Source organism: Nannospalax galili, unplaced genomic scaffold (assembly GCF_000622305.1).
Source record: "Nannospalax galili isolate Female #2095 unplaced genomic scaffold, S.galili_v1.0 scaffold818, whole genome shotgun sequence".
NCBI lineage: Eukaryota > Metazoa > Chordata > Mammalia > Rodentia > Spalacidae > Nannospalax > Nannospalax galili.
This window is the reverse complement of record NW_008341874.1, coordinates 516,348-540,717: the sequence shown is the minus strand read 5'-3', so window position 1 is coordinate 540,717 and position 24,370 is coordinate 516,348. Positions and strand designations below refer to the sequence as shown.

Genomic DNA, 24,370 nt, shown 5'->3' with positions numbered 1-24,370 from the left:
AAATAAAAGTAATAAAATATTTTTTTTCTTCTTAAAAAAGAGCCTATCGGCCGGGCGTGGTGGCGCACGCCTTTAATCCCAGCACTCAGAGGCAGAGGCAGATGGATCTCTGTGAGTTCAAGGCCAGCCTGGTCTCCATAGTGAATCCAGGACAGCTGCGGCTACAGGGAGACCCTGTCTCAAAAAGGCCAAAAAAAAACCCCACAAACAAACAAACAAACAAACAAACAAACAAAACCTATCTAGAAATCTAACAGCCAATAAGGGCGCCAGAGGGGTGGAGCTTCACAAAGCCCCGCCCATAACGGTGAGCCCCAACAGAGCTGCAGAAGGGAACCGGAAGCGGTGCTGGGGCGTCTTGTATGTGCTTCCGGCGAGGCCCTGGAGGCCGCTGGTAGCCAAGTGGTGGGCTCAGCTGTCCCAGGTTCTCCGGAAAATGTTTTACCACGTGAGCTGGACGCGGGGTGGTGGCGGCGCCGGTAGGGGCCGGGGAAAGGGCGTCCGGGCGCCCAGTGTCCTCACCGGGATGGCCGGGTCTCCTTGCCTCTTGCTCTGCAGATCTCCCTGGAGCATGAGATCCTGCTGCACCCGCGCTACTTCGGCCCCAACCTGCTCAACACGGTGAAGCAGAAGCTCTTCACGGAGGTGGAGGGGACCTGCACCGGGAAGTGAGTGGTCGGATGGATGCACACACAGCGGCCCTAGCCTGTAGCCTCTGTGCAGCTCCTCCTTGTGAGGGCCTGCCGCTCACTCTGGGGCACCCTTTTCGCCTTCCAACTACCCGAGGCAGGCAGCTTTTTCCTGCTTTAGGCCCTCTGCAGAGTTTGATAACAAAACTTCCTTCACTTAGGTGAGGTCAGACATTCGGTTAATATGCAAACGTTTTAGTTTTTTGTTTTTTTTTTTTCTGTCTTTTCGAGACAGGGTCTCCCTGTAAGCCCCAGCTGTCCTGAACTCACTATGTAGACAAGGCTGGCCTTGAACTCACAGAGATCCTCCTGCCTCTGCCTCCCAAGTGCTGGGACAACAGGTGTGCGCCACCACGCCGGACCGTTTTAGGTTTTTTTGAGAGACAGGGTCTTACCATGGAGCTCCACACTGGCCTGGAACTCTGTCCAGTCCTCTTGCTTCGGACCTGTGAGTGTCAGCACACCTGGCCCTTCTTGGACATTTGTTGTGAAACGCTGAAAGCATCTTATGACTTGATACTGATCTGTGTCACACAAGCAGAGGTGTTGCTGATGGCGCTTTAGAGGCTCTTCACATGAAACGCCTTTCTTGCTTCATCCTCCCTGCAGGTATGGGTTCGTAATTGCCGTCACGACCATTGACAATATTGGCGCAGGTGTGATCCAGCCTGGCCGAGGTTTTGTCCTTTATCCAGTAAAGTACAAGGCCATTGTTTTCCGGCCCTTTAAAGGTGAGGTCGTGGATGCTGTGGTCACTCAGGTCAACAAGGTAAGACCATTCCTAGGAAAGGGTTGTGGGGTGTGTAGTTCCCGAAGATCAGCATTGAGTCCGCAGTCCACTTCACTAACTCTGCCTTTAGAAAAGTCATTTCTTCTTTTTTCTTTTCTGTTTTATTATTTATTATTATTACTATTTTTTTTTTTTTTTTAAGACAGATTCTCACTGTGTAGTCCTGGCTGGCCTGGAACTCACTGTGTAGACCAGGCTGGTCTTGAACTCACATAGGTCTGTCTGTCTCTGCCTCCCTAGTGCTGCAATTAAAGGTGTGAGCCACCACAGATTTATTTTATTATTTTTCAATATATTTTATTCATTTTGCCTGTATGAGTGTATTGCCTGCGTGTGAGTGCACCTGTGTTGGGCAGATGTATTTTATTTTTAAGTGTATGTGTGTATGGGAGGCGAGGGGTCAGTATGTGCAGGTCCCTACAAGTACTTGTAGAATCCAGAAGAGAGTTTGGGATCCTCTGGACCTGGAGTCACAGGAGGTTGTGAGCCACTCCATGTGGGTAGTGGGAACTGAACATGGTTTTTCTGCAAGAACAGTATGTTCTCCTAACTGCTCAGTATCTCTCCAGACCCTCAGTCATTTTTTAGTTTCCTCACCTGTCAAGCAATATGCCCCATCTAACTTGTGGGCTTGTGAGTCATAGTGGTAGAAGCCTGCATTGACCGAGTAGTAAATGTGGACTGGCTGTGTGCAAACATCCCCACTGACTGTATGATATGAGCTTTATACAAACCTGGCGTGGTATTTTACACTGTAATCCTAGCACTTGGAAAGCTGACGTAGGAAGATTGCTCTAAGTTTGAGGCCACCCTGGGCTATAAAGGGAGACCATGTCTCAAAATAAGGCTCTGGGAGATTGCTCAGGGGGTAAAGTCCTTGCTATGAAAGCATCTCCACTGCTTGAGAGGCTGAGGTGGAAGGACCACACATTCAAGGGCTGCCTGGGCTATAAAATGAGTACAAGGCCAGCCAGTGCACCTTAATGAGATCCTGTCTCAAAGAGTTTAAGGAAAAAAAAAAAAGGCTAAAGGGACTGAAGAGATGGCTTAGCAGTTAAAAGCATGTTCTGCTCTTACAGAAGGCACAGGTTCAGTTCCTAGCATCTACATCAGGGCTCACAACCTCTTGTACCAGTTACAGAGGATGTGATGCCCTCGCTGACCTCTATGGGCACCTGTATGCATGGGTGCACATACATATACTCAGACACAAATACATATAAAATTAAAAACCTTTAAAGGCTAAGGATTGTACTTCAATGGTACTTACCTAGTGTATGTGAGACCTGGGTTCTGTCCCCGTGCATACACACACACTCAACACTACCCCCAGCCCCAAACACAACAAACAAAAAGAAGTTGATGCTGGCCAAGGTCATGTGGCCAAAAGTGTTCACATCTGGATTAACAAGTCCTAGGCTGAAGCTTTTTACAGCCGTATGATACTTGCATAATTTAAAATGAAATGGTAAGCTGGACATGGTTGCACACGCCTTTAAACCCAGCCCTCAAGAGGCAGAGGCAGGCAGTTCTCTGTGAGATCAAGGCCAACCTGGTCTACATAAGTGCGTTCCAGGCTAGCTGTGGCTATAGGGAGATCCTGTCTCAAAAAGACCAAAAAAATAAAAAAGTCGAGGCTGGAGAGATGGCTCAGTGGTTCAGAACACTGAGTGCTCTTGTAAAGGACCTGGATTCAATTTTCAGCACCCACATGGAGGCTAATAATCATCCATAACTCCAGTTCCAGGGGTTTCGATGCTGTCTTCTAACCTCCCCGGGTATTGTATGACACAGTTGCACTTATACACAGGCAGACAATATACTCATATACATAAAATAAAAATAATAAAATATTAAAAAAATAAAATAAAATGAAAAAGGAGAGTGGGTTAGATGGCTCAGCAGGTAAAAAGACTTGCCAGGTAAGTCTGATAATCTGAATTTGACCCCTAGAACCTATCGTAGAAGATTCCTAAAAGTTGTCCTCCGACTTCCATATGCACTTCACACACCCACAATGATAATAAAAATTTAAAGAAGTGAAAGGTTAAAAGGAAAGAGAGAAATGAAAACAAATACTACAGTTTGTTTGTTTGTTTTTGGTCTTTTTGAGACAGGGTCTCCCTGTAGCCGCAGCTGTCCTTGAACTCACTATGTAGACCAGGCTGGCCTTGAACTCACAGAGATCTGCCTGCCTCTGCCTCCCAAGTGCTGGGATTAAAGGTGTGCGCCACCAAGCCCAGCCGACAAATACTACAGTTAAAACTGCTTATAAGCACAAATAATATGATTAGATCAGAAAACTTGGGGATGGAGAGATGGCTCCGTGGTTAAGAGCATTGGCTGTTCATTCAGATGACCCGTTTGGTTCCTAGTACCTACAAGGGAACCACAATGGGCCATAACTCCAGTTCCAGGGGATCCAACAACTTCTGGCCTCTGTGGGCATTGCCTGCATAGGTGCACTTACATACATGCAGGCAAAACATACATTCATACATACATGTATATATATAAATATATATATGTAAAATAAAAATAAAGCCAGGCATGGTGGCGCACACCTTTAATCCCAGCACTGGGGAGGCAGAGGCAGGCAGATCTCTGTGAGTTCAAGGCCAGCCTGGTCCACATAGTGAGTTCTAGGCCAGCTGGGGCTACAGGGAAACCCTGTCTCAAAAAGATCAAAAACAAAAAAAAAACCCCAAATTTTAAAAAAGATAACGGCACTTCCTTCCCCCCTTCATCCCCCCCCCCCAAAAAAAAACCTTGTAAGCATTATAATTTTCCTCCTAGGTTGGACTCTTCACAGAAATTGGGCCCATGTCTTGCTTCATCTCGAGGCATGTAAGTTTAGGCATACTGAGTGGGGTCAAGGAAGAGAAAATGTTTCATGACCATCTATTCAAGCAGCCCTTGAAGTGCTGATCCCCATGTCAATTTTCTTTTTAGTCCATCCCATCAGAGATGGAGTTCGATCCTAACTCCAACCCACCATGTTACAAGACGATGGATGAGGTGGGTGAGCAGGAAGAAGTAGGTGAGGGGGAATGAGGATAGGCCACACTGAGGTGGGTATTGGCCTGGCTGAGTACATGGTTCTCCCCTTTCCATAGGACATTGTGATTCAGCAGGATGATGAAATACGCTTGAAGATTGTGGGAACACGTGTAGACAAGAATGACATTGTGAGTCCCTTGCCCTCCTTCCTGATAGAACCTGAGAACTGTTGCTTTTGTTTGTTTAGGTTTTTGAGACAGGGTCTTGCTGTTATAGCTCAGGCTGGCTTGGAGCTTGCTGTGTAGTCTAGACTGATCATGATTCTCTTGATTCAGCCTTGGAAGTGCCAGGAATATGAGGCCTATACCAACATTCCTAGCTGACTTTTTTTTTTTTGTCTTTTTGAGACAGGGTCTCCTTGTAGCCCCAGCTGTCCTGGAACTCACTACATAGACCAGGCTGGCCTTAAACTCACAGAGATCCACCTGCCTCTGCCTCCCAAGCTCTGGGATTAAAGGCATGCACCACAATGCCCAGCTTGATTTTTTTTTTTTTTTAATTATTTTTTGTTATTTTGAGAAAGGGTCTCCCTGTAGCCCCAACTGGCCTGGAACTCTCTATGGAGAGCAGGCTGGCCTTGATCTCAGAGAGATCCACCTGTCTGCCTCCTAAGTGCTGTAATTAAAGACATGTACCACTACATGAAGCTTTTTAAATGTTTTTTAATTTTTTATGAGGGATGGATGAAAGAATGTATTGTCTGCATGTGTATAAATGTACCCATGAAGCTTTTTAAATGTTTTATTTTTTTATGTGTATGAGTGTATTGTCTACATGTGTATAAATGCACCTGTGTCATGCAATGCCCAAGGAGGTCAGAAGAGGGTGGCAGATCCCCTGGAACTGGTATTGGTTGTTAGCCTCCATGTGGGTGCTGGGAATCGAACCCAGGTCCTTTGCAAGAGCAGTCAATGCTCTTAACTACTGAGCCATTTCTCCAGTCCCCACACCCAGCTTTTTAAAATTTTGATTAGCTTACATAGGGGCAGGTTCTCTCCTTCCACTATGGGTCCTGAGGATGGAAGATACATTGTCAGGCTTATGCTTCAAGCACTTTTACCCACTGAACCATCTCACTGGCCTGAGAAATGTTGATTTCTTACCATCCACAGTACTTGGGAGTTCTATGCTTTTTTCCATGAAAGAGGGATGAATGAAGGCCTGGGGTTGGTAGTGTAAGTGGAGGAAGGTCTTGCTTTCCTTGGCATCATTTTTCTTTCTGCCTTCCCTTCTGCAGTTTGCTATTGGCTCCTTGATGGACGATTACTTAGGTGAGTGCCTGCTTGGGTACTAGGCTGTTCTCTGAAGGAGTGTGTAGGAGATGGGGTGTATATAGTATTTAATGTCCCAGTCAGAGACATAAGTTCTCATCCTATCCATGTGGAAATCTAAGACTTAAGTCCTTGCGGTGGGAAGTTTGGTCTGGGCTACCCCAGGGCTCACAATCTAACTGATGTACTTTTCTTGATTTCACAGGACTTGTGAGCTGAGCCTTGTTTGGTCCTGATTTAGAATGTGAAACTTTCACACTTGCTATACTGTTCAGAGGTTCAGTTTGGCAAATGTGGGGGAGGAAAGGGTCCTTGTCCCCAACACTGCTGGTGCTTTGTCTAGCTTAGCTGCTGTGCCAAGACTTTCGACTGGCTGTTCTAACCATAAAATGTCCTTGGTTCTCATGGAAGTGTCTTCTCTTGGTAGGAATAATGGCTTTATTATTGTTGTTTGCTTGCTTTTGAGATGGCTTCTTATATAACTTGTGCTGGCCTTGAACTGCTGTGTGTTCTGTTTCTTTCTGCTTTCTCCTCCTCCCAAGTGTAGGGATTGCAGGTGTTTGTTACCATATGTGGCTTTTTTGTTGTTTTTGAGACAGAGTTTCCCTGTAACCCCAACTGGCCTGAAACTCACTATGTAGACCAGGCTAGCGTGGAACTCACAAAGATCCACCTGCCTCTGCCTCTGCCTCCCAAGTGCTGGGACTACAGTTGTGGGTCCCCATGCCTGGCTCTAAATGAATCTCTTTTTCTTTTTTTTTTTTTTTTTTTTTTGTCTTTTTGAGACAGGGTCTCCCTGTAGCCCCAGCTGTCCTGGAACTCACTATGTAGACCAGGTTAGCAGCACTCCAGAGGCCGAGGAAGGCAGATCTCTGTGAGTTCAAGGCCAGCCTGGTCTACAAAGTGAGTTCCAGGACAGCTGGGGCTACAGAGAGACCCTGTCTCAAAAAAGACCAAAAATAAAAAATAAAGGAAACCAGGTGTGGTGGTATATGTCTTTAATCCCAGCACTTGGGAGGCAGAGGCAGGCTGATTTCTGAGTTCAAGGCCAGCTGGGGCTACAGAGAGACCCTGTCTCAAAAAGAAAGAAATTGTGTGCTGGATTTACAGGGTTTTTTTCCAGTGGAGATGATGTCACAGTTGGAGGTAGTACTCCACTATGCATTGTTTGCACAAATAAAGGATGTTTCCAGCTCCTAAACAGTGTGGGTCTCACTAAGTAAAGTTTGTCCCCCTAATGAAATTAAACCTCTTATTTATAAATTGCACCTATGACCTACAGTTAAATATCAAGCTGGGAGAAGCAGCTTGTAGAACTTGAGCCTGTGATTGCTGGGGAGGACAAAGGGTGTAAGACAAGAAACCTGGCCCTGGGAAGGGACCTAGTGTGGACATCTCCATTTCTCTTCCGATCTTGTGTGTGCATGTGTATGGCTGTGTATATGCCACAGCTAGCATCTGGAGGTCAGAGCCCTTGCTGGCCAGAACTCAATTAGCAAAGGTTGGCCTCAAACTCATAGAAATCTTCTCTTGCCTCTGCCTCCCAAGTGCTGGGTTTAAAGGTGTGTGCCACCATGCCCAGCCTAGAATCTCAAAAATTTGTCCAAGCTAATTATAAAGTACTGCATGCCTGGAAAAGTGCCCATTTCTTTACACAGTTACTGAATCATCACATCTGTTCCATGAAATACTTATCCTGCATTACACCTAATAAAATTGATCAGAACAGAGTCCCTAAGGTCACACAACTAATGTAGTGGAGCTATGATTTTTGTTTTTGAAACAGGGTCTCACACTGTAGCTCAGGCTGTCCTTGACCCTCTTGCCCCCAGCCTCCTAAGTCCAGGGCTCACAGGTATGCACCAACATGCCTGGCAACTGTCTAAAATCAAAGCAATTGGTTCTTTCCAGGCACTGGGTGTCTAGGGAGCCAGAGGTAGCTGCTGCTGAATGCATGGGCTGTGGATGAACTTGCCAAACATCAGACTGATAGAAATGGAAGATTTGGCCAGGAGTGATGACGCGTGCCTTTAACCCCAGCACTTGGGAGGCAGAGCAGGTAGATCTCTGTGAGTTCAAGGCCAGCCTGGTCTACATAGTGAGTTCCAGGACAGCTGGGGCTGCAGGGAGACCCTGTCTCAAAAAGACAAAAAAAAGAAAAAAGTTTTTTGTGTTAGTAAAAGTTAAATCTTCCACTTTGCTGGCCACTTTCATCACTGAAGTTTGAGAGAAAAAGAACAGAACCTTCAAGCTGAACATCTCAGTAGCTGCTGGGAGGCAGATGGAGAAGACAGCCATACCCTTTGAGTCACAGTCCTTGAGAGCCCGCAGGTTTAGCAATGGAGGTTGGCAAGCTGCTGCCTTGCAGGGGTGGGTATTGGTTTTCAGAGAAAGGATTTCCAGAATCTCTGCACTCATATGTAGGACTTTAGTTGGTACCCAAAGAAGGGATAGGGTAAAAGAAAAGTTAAGACTCAGGAAACCAGGCAGGCATAGCAGTGAAGATCAGCAAACAACTGCCTGTTGTTTTGAGATACGGTCTCACTATATGTAGCTCAGGCTAACCTCTTACTCCATATTTAGCCTCCTCAGGCCTGAAACTTGCAATCCTCTTGCCTCAGCACTCCCATTCGCTCTCTTTTACAAAGGGGAGGGAGGCGTGTGGTTGTATAATTTGCTCAAAAGCAGTGTCAGAAAATGGACTCTCGACTGCCCTGACTTCACATACCATCAATAAATAAGTCCACCACTTATCAACAGAACTGCGAGCCAGGCATGGTGACACAAGCCTGTAATTCCAGCACTCTGAGGCTGAGGCAGGAGGATTGCTGCAGGTACCAGGCCAGCCTGGTCTACATATGAGTTCATGGCTAGGCAGAGATGCCGAGAAAGATCTTTACTCAAAGGGGGAGGGGGGGACAGAGGGTACTTGTAATAACCTGGTCTGTTCCTTTAGAGATAATAAGGACTAAGAGCAGCAGGGTACACACCTTTAATCCCGGCACTCAGGAGGCAGAGGCAGGCGGATCTTTGTGAGTTCAGGCCAGCCTGGTTTACATAGTGAGTTCCAGGACAGCTGGGGCTACAGAGAGACCCTGTCTCAAAAAGACCAAATTAATAAGTCAATTAATTAAAAGTAAGGACTAAGAGCATATGAGCCAGTAGGATGGAGGAAGTAGGAGCCCAGTGAAGCTAGGTCGTGCTCAGCAGAGAACAGCTCCCGGGAACCGTATTTTTCCTTCTAGGAAGGCGAAGTAGCAAGCGATGTTGATGAGCTTTTTGGAGACGTAATTGAGAAGCAAAGCTAAGTCAGGCACCAATGCAAGTTGTCGGAAACTAGGGCCAAGGACCCTAAAAATACCTTTTTTAAAAGAAATATTTTTATTTTATGTGTATGAGTGTATTGCCTGCATGTATGTGAGTGCACCAAAGTCGTGCAATGCCAGGACAGAAGAGGGCTTCAGATTTCCTTGGAACTGTAGTTAAGAGCAGTTAGTAGCCGCCATGTGGGTGGTGGGAATCGAACCCGGGTCCTCTGCAAAAGCAGTCCGTGCTCTTAAACGCTGAGCCATCTCTCCAGCACCGAAGAATACCTTTATTAATCCTATGCTAAACCGGCGAGGTGGCGCACGCCTTTCATCTCAGGTGGATCTCTGTGGGTTCAAGTCCAGCCTGGTCTACATATGAGTTCCAGGCCAGCTGTGGCTACAGGGAGACCCTGTCTCAAAAAGACTAAAGAAAAGGACTCAAAAAGACTAAGGAAAGGGAGAGCAAATACCAAAAACGGTATGCCGAACCGGTACCAGTTGGCAAGGCAGCAAAAGCTGTAGCTTTAAGAAGAGCGACGCTTCCGCGCCACGTGACCTCCAACGCCCGGAGTCTTTACTGCACGTTCACACGGCCCAATCACAACGTGGGACACCCCTGGTGGGCGGGGACAGTTGCTGGGCGGCCGCAGATTGGCTATTCTCTGGAGGGCGAGGCCAGGGTGCCCAGCGAGGGAATGAGTGGAAGCCGGGTGAGTGAAGCCACCGCAGCCTGGGCAGCCGCGCTCGCCTGGCCCGCGCTCACAGGTGAGGAGGCCTTGCTGGGTCCATGCGCTCGGGTCCTGCCTGGCCGCTTCGCAGCCCCGCAGCCAGCTCCTCTGAGGCCCGCCCCCTCCCCCGACCACGTGACACAAGTTCCGTCACCCTCCTGACCCTTCCCCCTCTTGCTCTCTGGGTCTGGGTTGAGCGGTGCTGGGTGGGAGGATGCGCATCCCTGAGGCCCTTAGAGGTCAGTTCCCAGGCTTCCTGGCAAGAGTGACTGGGATGGAGGTGAGGCTGTGCCGGAGTAGGAGACCTTAGTCAGCCCAGACTTTGTGAGGTATTAATGGGGGCACATAATAGAGAAACTCCCTCTTGTCTTTCCTCATAGGGCTGTGCTCCCATTTTACAGATGGGGAAGCTGAAGCTTACCTGTGTCTAGCGGTGGGTCTCCGAGGCCAAGTCCTTGCGCTCCAAATGCAGGCCTTGTTCGACACACAAACCTGCATCTCGTGAATAAAGTATCCTGGGTTGATTAACTACAAGGACTTGAGCCCCTAAAGTCTATATTACTCAGTGCTCTCTGGATGATCTTGGAGCTTGGAGCTTTGACTTCCTTTATGAAAAAGACAAAACGCATACCCTATATCTCTTATCAGTGAGGATTCAGTGAGATCTTACAGGGTTCTAAGCTTCGTTCCACAGGCATTTATGCACTTAGAAAACTAGCTATTCAGCCCGGCGTGGAGCCGGAGGCAGGCGGATCCCTGTGAGTTCAAGGCCAGCCTGGTCTACATAATGAGTTCCGGGACAGCTGGGCTACAGGGAGACCCTGTCTCAAAAAGACCAAAAGAAAAAAAAAAAAAAAGAAAGAAGAAAATTAGCTATTCTTTCTTTTTTCAGCAAGCGTTAATGAGTGTGTAGTGTGTGCTGACACTGCTGGACGCTGGGGATGCAAAGGTGGGCAACACACTTGATATTTGCTGGTGTGGAGCTTACAATCTAGTGGGGAGCCAGAAGTTCATCAAAAAGTTACACAGATGAAGGCAGGGGAGATGGCTCAGTTGTATTGCTATGCAAGCAGGAGACTGAGTTGAGTTCTCTAGCACCCACTGGAAAAGAGTGGACGTGGTGCTAGAAGTTGGGTATGGTGATATGTACTTATAATCACAGCTCTGGGCAGTTCAAGACAAGCAGATCCCTGGGGCTCATTGACCAGCCAGCCTAACTTAATCTGTGAACCTCAGGGCCCAGTGAGAGAGCCTGTCTCAAAAACCTACCTAAGGAGGAGTGGTATCTAATGTCCCCTCTAGGAACACAGACACATACATAGACACACTTGCACAAGTTATGTAAATATATAATTGCAAACTTTTTTTTATATTTTATTTTTTATTTTTATTTTATGTGTATGAGTGTATTGTCTGCATGTATGTGAGTGCACCCGTGTTGTGCAATGCCGTGGAGGTCAGAAGAGGACTTCAGATTCCCCTGGAACTGGAGTTAAGGACAGTTCGTAGCCACCATGTGGGTGCTGGGAATTGAACCCGGGTCCTCTGCAAGAGCAGGCAGTGGTCTTAACCACTGAGCCATCTCTCCAGCCCCGCAAACTTTTTTAAAAAATATTTTTATTTTATGTGTATTTGTGTATTGCCTATGTAGGTAAGTGCACCCGTGATGTGCAATGCCTGAGGGGCTCAGAAGAGGCTGTCGGATTCCCTGGGAATGGAGTTACAGACAGCTGTTAGCTGCCATGTGAGTGCTGGGATTTGAACCCGGGTCTTCTGCAAGAACAACTAGTGTTCTTAACTGCTGAGCCATCTCTCCAGCCCCTATAATTGCAAACTTTTTTTCAGTTCTGGAGATTGAATCTAGGGCCCCACACATGTTAGGCAAGCTCACTACCACTGAGCTATATCTCCAGTCCTTTTTATTTTAATTTTTTTTTTGGTCTTTTTGAGACAGGGTCTCCCTGTAGCCCCAGCTGTCCTAGAACTAACTGGTAGACCAGGCTGGCCTTGAACTCACAGCTATCCGCCTGCCTCTGCCTCCCAAGTGCTGGGATTAGAGGCATGTGCCACCACGCCTGGCTATTTTAATTAAAAAATAATAATAATTTTATTATTTTTGTATGTAAGTGCACTCGTGTCATGCAATGCCCATGGAGGACAGAAGAGGCCATCGGATCCCCTGGAACTGGATTTATGGACAGTTGTTAGCTGCCATATGGATGCTTGGATTTGAACCCTGGTCTTCTGCAAGAACAGTCAGTGTTCTTAACCGCTGAGCCATCTCTCCAGCCCCACCAGTCCTTTTTAAAACTTTTTTGTGTGCCGGGCGTGGTGGTGCATGCCTTTTATCCGAGCACTTGGGAGGCAGAGGCAGGCGGATCTCTGAGTTCAAGGCCAGCCTGATCTACATAGTGAGTTCCAGGACAGCTGGTGGTACAGGGAGACCGTCTCAAAAAGACCAAAAAACAAACAAACAAACAAACTTTGTTATTGTTGAAACTGTTTTCTCCTTGTAGCCCCAGCTGGACTGGAACTCACTAAGTAGACCAGCCTGGCCTGGAACTCACAGAGATCTGACTGCCTCTGCCTCCAGAGTGCCAAGACTATAGGCGTGTGCCACCACACCCAGCTCATTTTATTTTTTCTTTTGAGGTTATCTGAGTTGCCCAGGCTGGCCTTGAACCTGCTTTGTTGCACAGGTGGGCCTTGAACTTGCAATACTTCTGCCTCATAACTGCTTTGAAGGCAATTATAAGGACATCTGGGCGATCTGGAAAGACCTCCCTGAGCAAGTGACATCCAAAAAGTGATCTGAAGGAGGGAGTAGGAGATCACTGGACAAAGAGATGGGGGTGGAGAACAAGGAGGAGGGAGTTCCAAACAGAAGAAAGTCCTGAAGTAAGGTGGGGTGGTTTTTGGTCTTGTTGAGACAGGGTCTCCCTGTAGCTCCAGCAGGTCTGGAACTCACTATGTAGACCAGGCTGGTCTCCAGCTATTGTACCCTGGACTTGAAGCCAGAGGTACTGTGGCCTTACCTTGGCATCTGTGTTCCTGTATGTCTTCCATTTATGGTGTGTTTGTTGGAGTCAGTCCTCAGGTGCTGTTTTTGTTGAGTTCATTTTCTGTCCTATCCTGAAAATGGAGCAGGTCTTGTAGCCAAACTGGGAAAGAGCAGGCTTATGCTAGAAAAATCTATTCTCTAGGGGCTGGAGAGATGGCTCAGCAGTTAAGAGCACAGGGTGTTCTTGCAGAGGACCCGGGTTCAGTTCCCAGCAGCCGCATGGTGGTTACCAACTATCCATAACTCCAGTTCCAGGGGATCTGACACCCTCTTCTCACCTCCATGGGCATTACATGACACAGGTGCACTTACCCACATGCAGGCAATACACTGATACACAGAAAATAAAATTAATAAATAAAATATAAGCCTGACACTCCCTGGGTGGAATTTGGGATAAAAGGTCTTAGAGGCCGGATTTGCCATAGCACAGAGGACGGGGTAGGGTGGGATGTGTTAGGGAGAACAACCTGAGTGGAGAGGGTTAAGGTAGGGTCAGAAGGTCCTAGCCTAGCCTATTGGGAAGTGAGATCAGATGGAATAGTTATAGAGATTTGGGAGCAAATGTTGCAGTACGTCTAACCATAGAGTTTGGACTTTTGTTTTATAAACAGTAAGGAATTACCAATTTTTTGGCAAGACATCAAGATATAATTGTTTTCAAGCTGGGTGTGGTGACTCAAGCCTGTAATCCCAGTACTTGGGAAGCTGAGGGAGGAAGACTGCTATGGCCAACCTAGGCTAAGTAGTGAGAGGACAGCATGCACTACAGTGTCTAAGTCCCTATCCCAAGACAAGGTAGGGGGCTGGAGAGATGGCTCAGCAGTTAAGAGCATTTGTTGCTCTTGGAGAGGACCCAGGTTCAGTACCCAGCACCCGATATGGTAGCTAACAATTGTATGTAATTACAGTTCCAGGGGATCTGACACTCTTCTAGACTCTGCAGGGACTGCACACATGTATTACACTTACACATATGCAGGCAGAACACTCATACACATAAAATAAAAACAAGGTATTTAAAAACAAAAAAAGTGTTGTTCCATCAACATTTTGCTAATGGTGGCTTTAAGAGTCAGAAACAGAGGCTGTGGAGATGCTTACTTGGTAAAGTGCTTGCTGTGTAAACATGAAGACCTGAGTTTGGATCTCTAACACCCAAGTAAAAAGCCATGCACTGTGGCACACACCTGTAACCCCAGTGCTGGGGAAGTGAAGAGGGGCTTGCTTGTCAGCCAATATAGCTGAATAGGTGAGCTTTTGGTTATGTGAGAGACTTGGGGGGATCTCAGAGATACTGGGGCATTTCAAATCTTCACCTTCATTCCTAGCTCCACCATGTCAGAGCGAGAAGAGCGGAGGTTTGTGGAGATCCCTCGGGAGTCTGTCCGACTCATGGCAGAGAGCACAGGGCTAGAGCTGAGTGATGAGGTGGCAGCTCTGCTTGCTGAAGATGTGTGCTACCGTCTCCGAGAGGCCACACAGGTGTGCTCCTCCCAGTTCCCTGCACCCCGTTCCCTTTGCTCTTTCCCCATTACCTACACCCACACCCACACTGTCCTATTCACTAAGTACGTGTTGGGTACTTACCTGTGCTTTCAGAACACAGTCTAGGTCCTTTATAGAGCTCCTCTGCAGCCAGCCAGGCTTCTAGAAAATGAAACACTCGCTGAAAGTTTTCTCATGTGCTCCCATAACAGTCCTGCTGCCTCAGCAGAACAGATGATCATACTCTGTACACTGAGGGAACGTGACACTTGGGGGAGGTTGTGCAAGAGCTGAACTGGAAGTCCAGGCCTTTGGATTGCTGGTGTTGTGTCCTCTGTCTTCTCCTCCATCTCACCCATTTCACTTGGGGGTTGAGACACCTCCCTGCCCTCTGATCTGGCTTCTTTTCCTCCTCTCAGAATAGCTCTCAGTTCATGAAGCACACCAAACGACGGAAGCTGACGGTGGAGGACTTCAACAGGGCTCTGAGATGGAGCAGTGTGGAGGTAAGCAGAGAGCCGCTACAGAGGGCTCAGGTGGCATGAGCCCACTTCTGTTGCCCAGCTCAGGGATGGCAATATAGTAGAGGCATGAAGACAGAAACAGCAGCAGTAGGCCAGATGCTGGACCCAGACCAAAGGAGTAAGAGTTCCTAATGAGTGGAGGGTAGGGAAGGTTTCATAGAGAAGAAGTAGAACTTGAGCTAGGCCTTAGAGTCTTGGAATTTGAGCTTGGATTGAAGTACTCCAGAAGTAAAGGAAGGCATGCTGAGCTGGGCGTGGTGACACGCGCCTGTAGTCCCAGCACTCTGGAGGCAGAGGCAGAGGCAGGCAGATCTCTGTGAGTTCAAGGCCAGCCTGGTTTACATAGTGAGTCCCAGGAAAGCTTGAGGTAGGAGACCCTGTTTCAAAAAGACCAAAAAAAAAAAAAAGGCAGGGGGGGAAAAGGAAAAACCAAAAAAAAAAAAAAGGAGGGGGGAAAAAAAGAAAAACAAAAAAAAAAAAAAAAAAAAGGCATGGCGAGTAAAGGAAGAACCTAAAGAAACATAAGACTCTTATTGTATCTTGGTATAGTCCTGAGGCTGCAGAGGATTGTATAGAACCAGTGGGTCATGGAACTCCTACAGTTATGTGAGGACAGTCAATAACCACTTGATCCAGTGAGTCTTATCCAGTCAAGTTCTGTGGCGGCTCTGAACCCAGGCTTCCGTCACCTCTCAGGACCTCTGGACTTCCCTCCTGTAGGCTCCTGGTCAGGAGATCCCCACCCTGACACTTGTTTCTCTCCTGAATTCAGCTTGCTTGCCCATCCCCTCTCTCCCCAGGCTGTGTGTGGCTATGGATCACAGGAAGTATTGCCCTTGCGCCCTGCTAGGGAGGGTGAGCTCTACTTTCCTGAGGACCGAGAAGTGAATCTAGTGGAGCTGGCGCTGGCCACCAACATCCCCAAGGGCTGCGCAGAGACAGCTGTCAGAGGTGGCTGCCAGGGTTTCTGGACGGGTCGGCGGAGGGGGTTCTGGACAAGACTGGATGGTCAGAGTGGTACTCATGGGCTGACTGGTGGGTAGGGCAGGATTTAGACAGGTAAAATCCCAACTGACATCTCTCTCCCCTGGCCCTAGTTCATGTCTCTTATCTGGATGGCAAAGGGAACCTGGCACCTCAAGGATCAGGTAAAGGGCTGTGTGGAGAATGAGCTGTCTGGCAGAACTCTGCCTCTATGCCTTTTGGTCTACATCTTTCTGTACCATGTTCTGAGGGGACACAGGTCCCTGCCCAGAGGCTTATGGTTAGCGGGGGGAGCCCAGATCTGTATCTATTCAGAATGCATGTTGGAGGCCAAAGTGGAAGTCTGGGCTGCATACTGAGGTCCTTGAGGAGAAATGTCTCACTTCAGGAGATGGCCAGCAGAGCTTCAGAGAGCCCAAGTCTTGTGAATTGGGGGTCTGAGAACTGAGCAGGCATCTCTGTGGTAGAGAGTGGGTGGGAGACAGCAGCCAGCGCTAAGGCATATGGAGCCTGTCTGATCAGGGAGGATCTGACTGCTTAGAGCCACTAGAGCCTCTGCCTGGTGGTTCTGCTTGACTGGGTTCCTTGTGGGTTGTTGTTGGGCATGGGGCAGCAGGCTGAGGAAGCCTCCAGAGGACCATCCCTTTACCTCTCACCACTCCTGCCTCTCTGCTCCAGTGCCCAGTGCTGTGTCCTCACTGACGGATGACCTGCTCAAGTACTACCAGCAAGTGACACGTGCTGTGCTAGGAGATGACCCACAGTTGATGAAGGTGACAGAGTGGGTCAGGGCACAAAGTGAAACATTTTATCTTTTTTGGGGGGGGTCTCTTTTGAGACAGGGTCTCCCAGTAGCCCCAGCTGGCCTGGAACTCACTATGTAGATCAGGCTGGCCTCGAACTCACAGAGATCGCTTGCCTCTGCCTCCCAAGTGCTGGGATTAAAGGCATGTGCCACCACGCCCAGCTGCAAACATTCTTTTTTGAAAAAATTTTCAGTTTGTCTAGGTTTTGTCTTCTGCAGATGAACTAGTTAGTGTGGGTGGAACTTGCTTTCTGGGTGGGTGTGGTGCTGGAAATGGCCTTCCTTCCATGCTAGTCCTGACTCCTTTATGCTTTAAGTAGAAACCCTCGTTCTTTGGGAATGGGCAGCTCAGCAGGCCCTTTGGGAGAGGGGCTCAGGTGATTGTCATCCTACACCTTCATTCTGGAGTCCCATTTTTGAGGTGTCTATTGATCTGGGGCCAAATGAGGCATTATCTTGACTTGGGCAGGAAAGGAGAAGCAGCAGAGAGGTCAGATTGGGAGCCCCCCACCCCGTGCCCAGCCATATGGGGGTGCCCCCCACCCTATGCCCAGCCAGGCTGCTCTACAGAACTGGCTCCTGGGCTGGTTCCAGCTACTGTTGCTTTAACCTCAGGACACCATCCTTATTTTTTCCTCTTGTGTCCGTGTCCATGGTCAGATGAGGGTTTGTGGTCTGCTCAGTCATGAGGCTCTGTGTGACAGTTTATATCCTCAATCTTCATGTGCCTGGTTGCTGCCTCTGCCTTTGACCTTATAGCTTCTGTTTCTGTCTCTACAACTTGGCTCCTGGCTAAAGATGTGAGTCAGTGGTTGAGCCCTGCCTAGCATATGTGAAGCCCTGGATTGGATTCCCAACACTGATGCCAGGCGTGGTGGTGCACGCCTTTAATCCCAGTACTCAGGAGGCAGAGGCAGGTGGATCTTTGTGAGTTCAAGGTCAGCCTGGTCTATATGAGGAGTTCTAGGACAGCTGGGGCTACAGGGAGACCCTGTCTCAAAAAGACCAAAAAAGAAAAAAAGTAAGAAAAATAACAGGAAACCAAACCAAGCATGCCGGTACATGCCTGTCTTCCCACACTTGGGACATGTAGGTAGGAAGACTGGAAGTTTGAGGCTAGGCTGGGTTATATGCAGAGTTGGAAGCTAGCCTGGGCTGCTTGTAAGATTCTATCTCACCAAACAATAAAACCCTAAAAGCATAAAGAAACAAAACCTAAAGACAACTTAGCTCCTGCTTCTTGGGGATGCTGGCTGGTGGCTGTGGGGCCTGGAGCTGAGCCCCTCCCCTTGCCTGCTGGCTGCTTCCTTGGCTTCTGGGTTTCACATCTTTATCTAAGTCTGGAAGGTCTAGAGATAACAGTTGATGGCTGAGGTGTTTTTACTGTTTCTGTAATGCTAGTGTATATTATGAAATCACATACAATGTAAAAGCATATGAACTAGTTCTCATTCTCATGTTTCTTCCTATTTCTGTTCCCGTTTCCTTGGTACAAGCATAAGGGGCATCTGGCTTTATAGTTGTTTTGTGTTTGTTTTCTTTGAGACAGGGGTCTTGCTGTATAGCCCTTGGCCTGGAACCATGTAGGTCAGGCTAGCCTCAAACTTGCAGCAATCTTTCTGCCCCAGCTTCTCAAGTGCTGAGATTACAGGCCACAAAGCCTTACTTGCTCTTCTTTTCTTTCTTTTTTTTAATTTTTATTTATTTATTTATTTATTCATTTATTTTTGTCTTTTTGAGACAGGGTCTCCCTGTAGCTCCAGCTGTCCTGGAACTTACTGTGAGGACCAGGCTGGCCTTGAACTCACAGAGATCCACCTGCCTCTGCCTCCCAAGTACTGGGAATAAAGGAGTGCACCACTATGCCCAGCCTTTATTTTTATTTTTCATGTGTTTGAGTGTAATGCCTGCAAATGTATAAGTGCACTCATGTTGTGCAGTGCCCGAGGAGATCATAAGAAGGCATCAGATCCCCTGGAACTGGGGTTGCGAATGGTTGTTAGCTGCCATGTGGGTGCTGGGAATCAAACATTGGTCCTCTGCAAGAGCATTCAGTGCTCTTAACTGCTGAGCCATCTCTCCAACCCCTTACTTGCTTTTCTTAGTTGAAAATGTTAGACAGTTGGACATGGTGACAAATACCTGTACCCTTAGCACTTGGGAGATGGGAGGCAGGAAGATCAAAAGTATAACGCCAGCTTGACCTACATCAGGCCCATCTCAGAAGACCCAAAACAGTGTTGGGCAATTAGATTATATTACTTTCTTTTTACTGTTGTGTGTGTGTGTGCCCACATGCAGGCACACATGATGTCATGCCACAATGTGTGCGTGAGGTCAGAGGACAACTTTGTGGAATCAGTTCTCTCCTGCAACCTCTATGTAGGTTCTGGAAATTGAACTCAGGTTGACTGGCTTGTGAGACAAGTATTTTTACTCTCTGAACCATTTCACTGCCACACTTCTCTTTTTCTTTTTGAAAGATGGTCAGGGTGGCTTCAGACTCGTAGCTTTCCTGCCCCCTGTGCCACACCCAGCCAGTGTTCACTTTGTATTAACAGAGTGCTGTGTGTCTCAGTGGGTTTCTTGAGGTTAAATGGATAGAATTTCTAGATCAAGGAGTGCATATTTAACACATGAATGTTCTCCAAAAAGTGGCCTTTTTTTTAACTTGAGGTGATGGTTCCAGAACAGTTTGGACCCTTCCTTTCAGGTTGCCCTCCAGGACCTGCAGACCAACTCCAAGATTGCAGCACTCCTGCCTTACTTTGTTTATGTTGTCAGTGGGGTAAGTGACTGGTTGGGGTGGAGTGTTTTGTGGGAAGATGACCCACAGTGTGTAAGATCATGGCAGGAGCTTTCAGAATGGCAGGCTCCTGTCCCTCCGCCATGTCGCCCTAAGCTACCTCCTCCTTACAGGTAAAATCTGTAAGCCACGACCTGGAGCAGCTTCATCGACTCTTGCAGGTGGCACGGAGCCTGATTCGGAACCCACACCTCTGCCTGGGACCCTATGTCCGCTCTTTGGTGGGCAGTGTGCTCTACTGTGTCTTGGAGCCACTGGCTGCCTCCATCAACCCCCTGAATGACCACTGGACTCTTCGGGATGGGGCTGCCCTCCTACTCAGCCACATCTTCTGGTATCCACTGGGCCTTGAGCAGAACGGGGAATGGGATTATTACAGAGTGGAGTGGTTTGGGAGCTAGAATGAAGCATCTGGCTTTAAGATTGTACATTGAGAAGGTGTAGAACCTTTCCTTACAGCCTCCTGGCTGATATGACATGTCACTGATGCATAAATATACCAAGATCTTTGTCCCTTAGGTCCTGGGCCAGTCTATCCTGGAAGCCTCATTCACTTATAACAGCATGCTCAGAATGCCATACAAATGCTAGTCTTTCCATGTAGTCTACCTCATTCCCTCCCTAACTGTTGCTCTCTCCTCTAGGACTCATGGGGACCTTGTGAGTGGCCTGTATCAGCAGATCCTGCTCTCCCTGCAGAAAGTCCTGGCAGACCCTGTGCGGCCTCTCTGTTCTCACTATGGGGCTGTGGTAGGGCTGCATGCTCTAGGCTGGAAGGTGAGACACCTTTATCACATAGCCTTAAGAATTGTTAATGTATGTTGGAAAAACAGTACTGGTATGTCTTTTATTGTAAAAGTGGTGTGTGGGTTGGTTGTGGTGGTGCCTGAGGCTAGTCTAGTCTACATAGTGAGTTCCAGGCCAGCCAGGGCTACACAGTGAGATACTGCCTGAAAAAAGGGGGTGAAGAAGTGGTGGGATGGGTGTGGTGACACACACCTTTAATTCCAGCACTTGGGAGGCAGAGGCAGGCAGATTGCTGCCAGGTTGGTCTACATAGTGAGACCCTGTCTCAAAAATAAGAGGGGAGCCACTGTGCCTGGCTAAGACTTAGTTTTAGTTATGTGTATGTGCATGTGAGTGTTGGTACCTGAGGCCAGAAGACTGCATCAGATCACTTGGTGCTTGAGTTACAGGTGGTTTTGAGCCACCTGACATGGCTGCTGAGAACTAAGTTCAGTAAGTGCTCTTAACCACTGAGTCATTTCTCCAGTCCCCCCTTTTTAAAAAAGTTGTGTATTGGGGCTGGAGAGATGGCTCAGTGGTTAAGAACACTGGTTGTTCTTGCAGAAGACCCGGTTCAAATCCTAGCACCCACATGGCAGCTAACAGCTGTCCATAACTCCGGTCCCAGGGGATCCAACAGCCTCTTCTGACCTCCTCAGGCATTGCACAACATGGGTGCACTTATACCTACATGCAGGCAATACACGCCTATACATTAAAAAAAAAAAAAAAAAAGTATGTATGCATGATGTCTGTGCATGTATGGGGGTCCAAGGACAATTCTGTTTTCTCTCCTTCCACCTTTTTTGTGGGTTTTGGGGTTCGAGCTGAGGTTGCCAGGCTTGTGCAGCAAGTACTTTTACTTGCTGGTTATCTTGCCAGCCCCCTCAGTCCTTTTTATTTTTGCCAAAGGGACTTAAAATGATGTCCAGGCTGCCCTCACTTTCAATCAGTCTCCTGATTGCCGAGGTTACAGACCTGTACTCCAACACCTGGATAAGATTTGTTTTTGTTTTTTTTAAATCAAGATCACTTTTCTGGGTGTCTATAGTTTTATTTTATTATTTATCTATTTATTTTTGAGACTGGGTCTATACAGCTATAGCTACCCTGGAACTCACCAAGATCCGCCTTCCTCTGCCTCCCAAATGGGTGGGACTAAAGACGTGTGCAACTTTGCCTGGATGTGTCTGTAGACTTTGGTAAACTTTTCTTTAAAGGTGTGTGTGTGTGTGTGTGTGTGTGTGTGTGTGTGTGTGTACATAGGTGCAGGGGCCCACTGGAGGCCAGAGACATCTGATCCCATTTGAGCTGGAGTTATAGGTAGGTGTGAGCTGCCAGACATGGGTGCTGGCAACTGAACTTGGGTCCTATGAAAGAGCAACGGGTGCTGTTAATCACCAGCCATCTCTCCAGCCCTAGTCTTCTGTAAATTTTAGCAAAATGTTTTAGTGTCTTTCATAGTTACATAGTTAGTTTTAAATGTGTCCCTATTTCTTTGTGACTGTCCATAACATTTTTCCTAGGGTACTGACAGTTTATCAACATTTTCAAATGTTCACTGTGGATGAGTGAACAAAGTTTGCCTTGTATATGCATCAAAGCCCATCACAAATGTCACCTCCTTTGTTTAGTCTTGATTGCTTTTCTTCAAAATAACTGCACAACTTAAAATTCTACAATTAAAGCTATGTGTGGTAATACATGCCTGTAATCCAACACCCAGGAAGCTGAAGGGGATCCACTTGAGCTCACGGATGGTTTGGGCTACCAGCAAGGTCATCTCAACAAACAAAACAAAAAACCCAAAGATAGAGTCCAGGTCTCTCATTGCTTATTTTTGTGTGGGTGGTCGGAGGTCAGTTCGCTCACATGAGCACAGTGCTTTCCTGCTGAAACTAAGTATGTGTGTTAGACTTGTAATGGCATACCAAGTATGCCATTGGTAAATGCTAGTGATGGGTCACTTTACAGGGCCTACTTTGTGCCATCTTTATCTCCCATGCCTACCAAGGCTTGGACATACAGCAGGTCCCAGGAAATGCTGAGTATTTTGGGGGAATTTAGCCTTGAGAGCACAGTAGCTCTTTTGTGGGAAGGGGAAAGTGAAGAGGAAGAAGAGGTGCTACTGCGTTCCTTCTCCCACCCCCCCCCCGCGGGAGTGACACATCCTACATTACCCTTTCTTTCAACTACCAGAACACTGTTTTTTTCCCCCCCCCCCCCCCCCCCCAGGCAGTAGAACGAGTCCTGTACCCACATCTGTCCACTTACTGGACAAACTTGCAGGCTGTGCTGGATGACTATTCGGTATCAAATGCCCAGGTCAAAGCAGATGGGCACAAAGTCTACGGAGCTATTCTGGTGAGTGCCACCTCAGCTTCCCCTTGCGGCATGAGTCCCCAGGTTTACACCGGATACTGGTGGGCCCAGGTCCCACGCACTTCTCTGTTTACAGGTGGCTGTAGAGCGACTGCTGAAGATGAAAGCCCAGGCCGCAGAGCCCAACCGCTGGGGCCCGGGCGGCGGGTGGCAACGTGCCGAGGACCTGCCATGGGACAGCCTCCTCCTCCAGGAGTCTCCCCCCGGGGGCGGCGCCGAGCCCAGCTTCGGGTCCAGTCTGCCGCTGCCGCCGGGGGGCGTGGGACCAGAGGACCCGTCTCCTTCCCTGACTCTGGCCGACATCTACCGCGAGCTCTACGCCTTCTTCGGGGACAGCCTGGCCACACGCTTCGGCACCGGCCAGCCCGCGCCCAAGGCCCCGCGACCTCCCGGAGACAAGAAAGAGCCGGCGGCCGCCCAGGACGCGGTGCGGAAGATGCCGCAGCTGACAGCCAGCGCCATGGTCAGCCCGCAGCGGGACGAGAGCCCCCGGGGCGCGGGCCCCGCGTCGGCCTCCGCGCCTGCCGCGGAGAGCAGGGCGCTGCCGCGTGTGCACCGGGCGCGGGGCGCTCCCCGGCAGCAAGGCCCCGGCACCGGCCTGCGCGACGTCTTCCAGAAGAGCCGCTTCGCGCCCCGCGGCGCCCCGCACTTCCGTTTCATCATCGCCGGGCGCCAGGCGGGGCGGCGCTGCCGCGGGCGCCTCTTCCAAACTGCCTTCCCCGTGCCCTACGGGCCCAGCCCCGCGTCCCGCTACGTGCAGAAGCTGCCCATGATCGGCCGCACTAGCCGCCCGGCGCGGCGCTGGGCGCTCTCAGACTACTCCCTGTACCTGCCGCTATGACGCGGCTCTGCTTCCGTCAATAAACCCTTGTTCGGAAATGACGCGTGCTCGTGGGGCGGGCTTGGGTGGTTGACTCCCAGGCGCGGCTTTCCTGGTGTCCACTTCGCCATGGCGCTGGTCTTCCTGCAGCGCGTGGAGCTCACGCTTTTTGCTGCCGCCTTCCTGTGCGGGGCCGTGGTGACCGCGACGCTAACCCGGACCCAGGTGCGGCTGCGGGGCGTGCGGGTCGGCTCCGGGACCCTGCAACGCTGCGACGCCCATAGCGCAGTCGCTCCACTGGGCGGGGGCTAGGTCATCCCAGAGGTGTCGTAGGCGAACTTCGAACTGCTACCGCATAAGCGCCGTGGGTTCTAAACCGGGCGTGGACTCGAACACCTTTAATCCCAGCATACAAGAGGCAGAGGCAGGCGGATCTCCCGGAGGTGGAGAACCAACTTGAATCTCCATAGCGAGTTCCAGTTCCAGGCCGGCTCGGGCTAGACCAGGTCTCAAAACCCGATACGAAACAAAGTTTACTTCGATTCTGAGACACACAAGCTCAGGCTCTGCGGGCACCTGATAATACAGGCCGTTTGTGCCGAGGAATAAAGCAATGGAAATGTAGTGTTGCGGAAATGGCCAAGCTGCCGCCTGGCTGTCGGGAAGTATGTTAAAGACAATAGCAATGATGAAAACCCTTAGGTAAATTTAATGTTTATTACTGCCAGCCAGTCCTGTTAACAGACGGCACTGGGATGCCTACTTTTACAGTTGCCTGTTAAAGGGCACGGCACACAGGTCTGGGTTTACTCTAGGATTTCTGCACACGGAAAGCCATTATTTGTGACTTGTCTTTTGTGGGTTTCTT

The 24,370-nt window shown here is 48.8% G+C and overlaps 3 protein-coding genes across 9 annotated transcripts in view; all 3 read left to right on the top strand.

Moving 5' to 3' along the window:
• Positions 1-300: 300 nt before the first annotated feature.
• On the top strand, positions 301-6,309 carry Polr2g (RNA polymerase II subunit G). The gene is made up of 8 exons (XM_008837508.3): positions 301-448; positions 559-668; positions 1,299-1,458; positions 4,276-4,326; positions 4,432-4,497; positions 4,596-4,667; positions 5,777-5,810; positions 6,016-6,309. Exons 1-8 carry the CDS (start codon positions 437-439, stop codon positions 6,027-6,029), a joined length of 519 nt encoding a protein of 172 aa, XP_008835730.1. The 5' UTR covers positions 301-436; the 3' UTR covers positions 6,030-6,309.
• Positions 6,310-9,734: 3,425 nt separating this feature from the next.
• Taf6l (TATA-box binding protein associated factor 6 like) lies at positions 9,735-23,601 on the top strand. 4 transcript variants are annotated; one of them, XM_029565592.1, is made up of 11 exons: positions 9,735-9,883; positions 14,239-14,392; positions 14,815-14,901; positions 15,720-15,927; positions 16,017-16,067; positions 16,582-16,676; positions 19,422-19,496; positions 19,628-19,848; positions 20,159-20,291; positions 22,536-22,664; positions 22,759-23,601. In XM_029565592.1, exons 2-11 carry the CDS (start codon positions 14,246-14,248, stop codon positions 23,521-23,523), a joined length of 1,911 nt encoding a protein of 636 aa, XP_029421452.1. In that variant the 5' UTR covers positions 9,735-9,883; positions 14,239-14,245; the 3' UTR covers positions 23,524-23,601. The 4 variants fall into 4 exon arrangements, with proteins under 4 accessions (XP_029421452.1, XP_008835724.1, XP_029421454.1 ...); XM_008837502.2 differs by having other exon boundaries at positions 15,720-15,870; positions 22,759-23,550; XM_029565594.1 differs by lacking the exon at positions 9,735-9,883 and adding an exon at positions 10,066-10,085.
• An 8-nt stretch (positions 23,602-23,609) lies between these two features.
• Positions 23,610-24,370, top strand: part of Tmem179b (transmembrane protein 179B) — a 2,266-nt gene continuing 1,505 nt past the window's right edge. For all 4 annotated transcript variants that reach the window (XM_029565596.1, XM_008837501.3, XM_029565595.1 and 1 more), the window contains exon 1: positions 23,610-23,727. In XM_029565596.1, the coding sequence (XP_029421456.1) occupies positions 23,632-23,727 (96 nt within the window). In that variant the 5' untranslated portion in view covers positions 23,610-23,631. The remainder of the gene's footprint in view (positions 23,728-24,370) is intronic.

Coding starts and splice junctions, on each gene's coding strand:
- Taf6l (XM_029565592.1), top strand. CDS start 14,246: ATGTCAGAGCGAGAAGAGCGGAGGTTTGTGGAGATCCCTCGGGAGTCT. Junction 15,928..16,016: donor GTTCTGGACAAGACTGGATG/GTCAGAGTGGTA, acceptor CCCTGGCCCTAG/TTCATGTCTCTTATCTGGAT. Junction 19,849..20,158: donor CTACTCAGCCACATCTTCTG/GTATCCACTGGG, acceptor TCTCTCCTCTAG/GACTCATGGGGACCTTGTGA.
- Polr2g (XM_008837508.3), top strand. Junction 4,327..4,431: donor CTTGCTTCATCTCGAGGCAT/GTAAGTTTAGGC, acceptor TTTTCTTTTTAG/TCCATCCCATCAGAGATGGA. Junction 4,668..5,776: donor GTGTAGACAAGAATGACATT/GTGAGTCCCTTG, acceptor TCCCTTCTGCAG/TTTGCTATTGGCTCCTTGAT.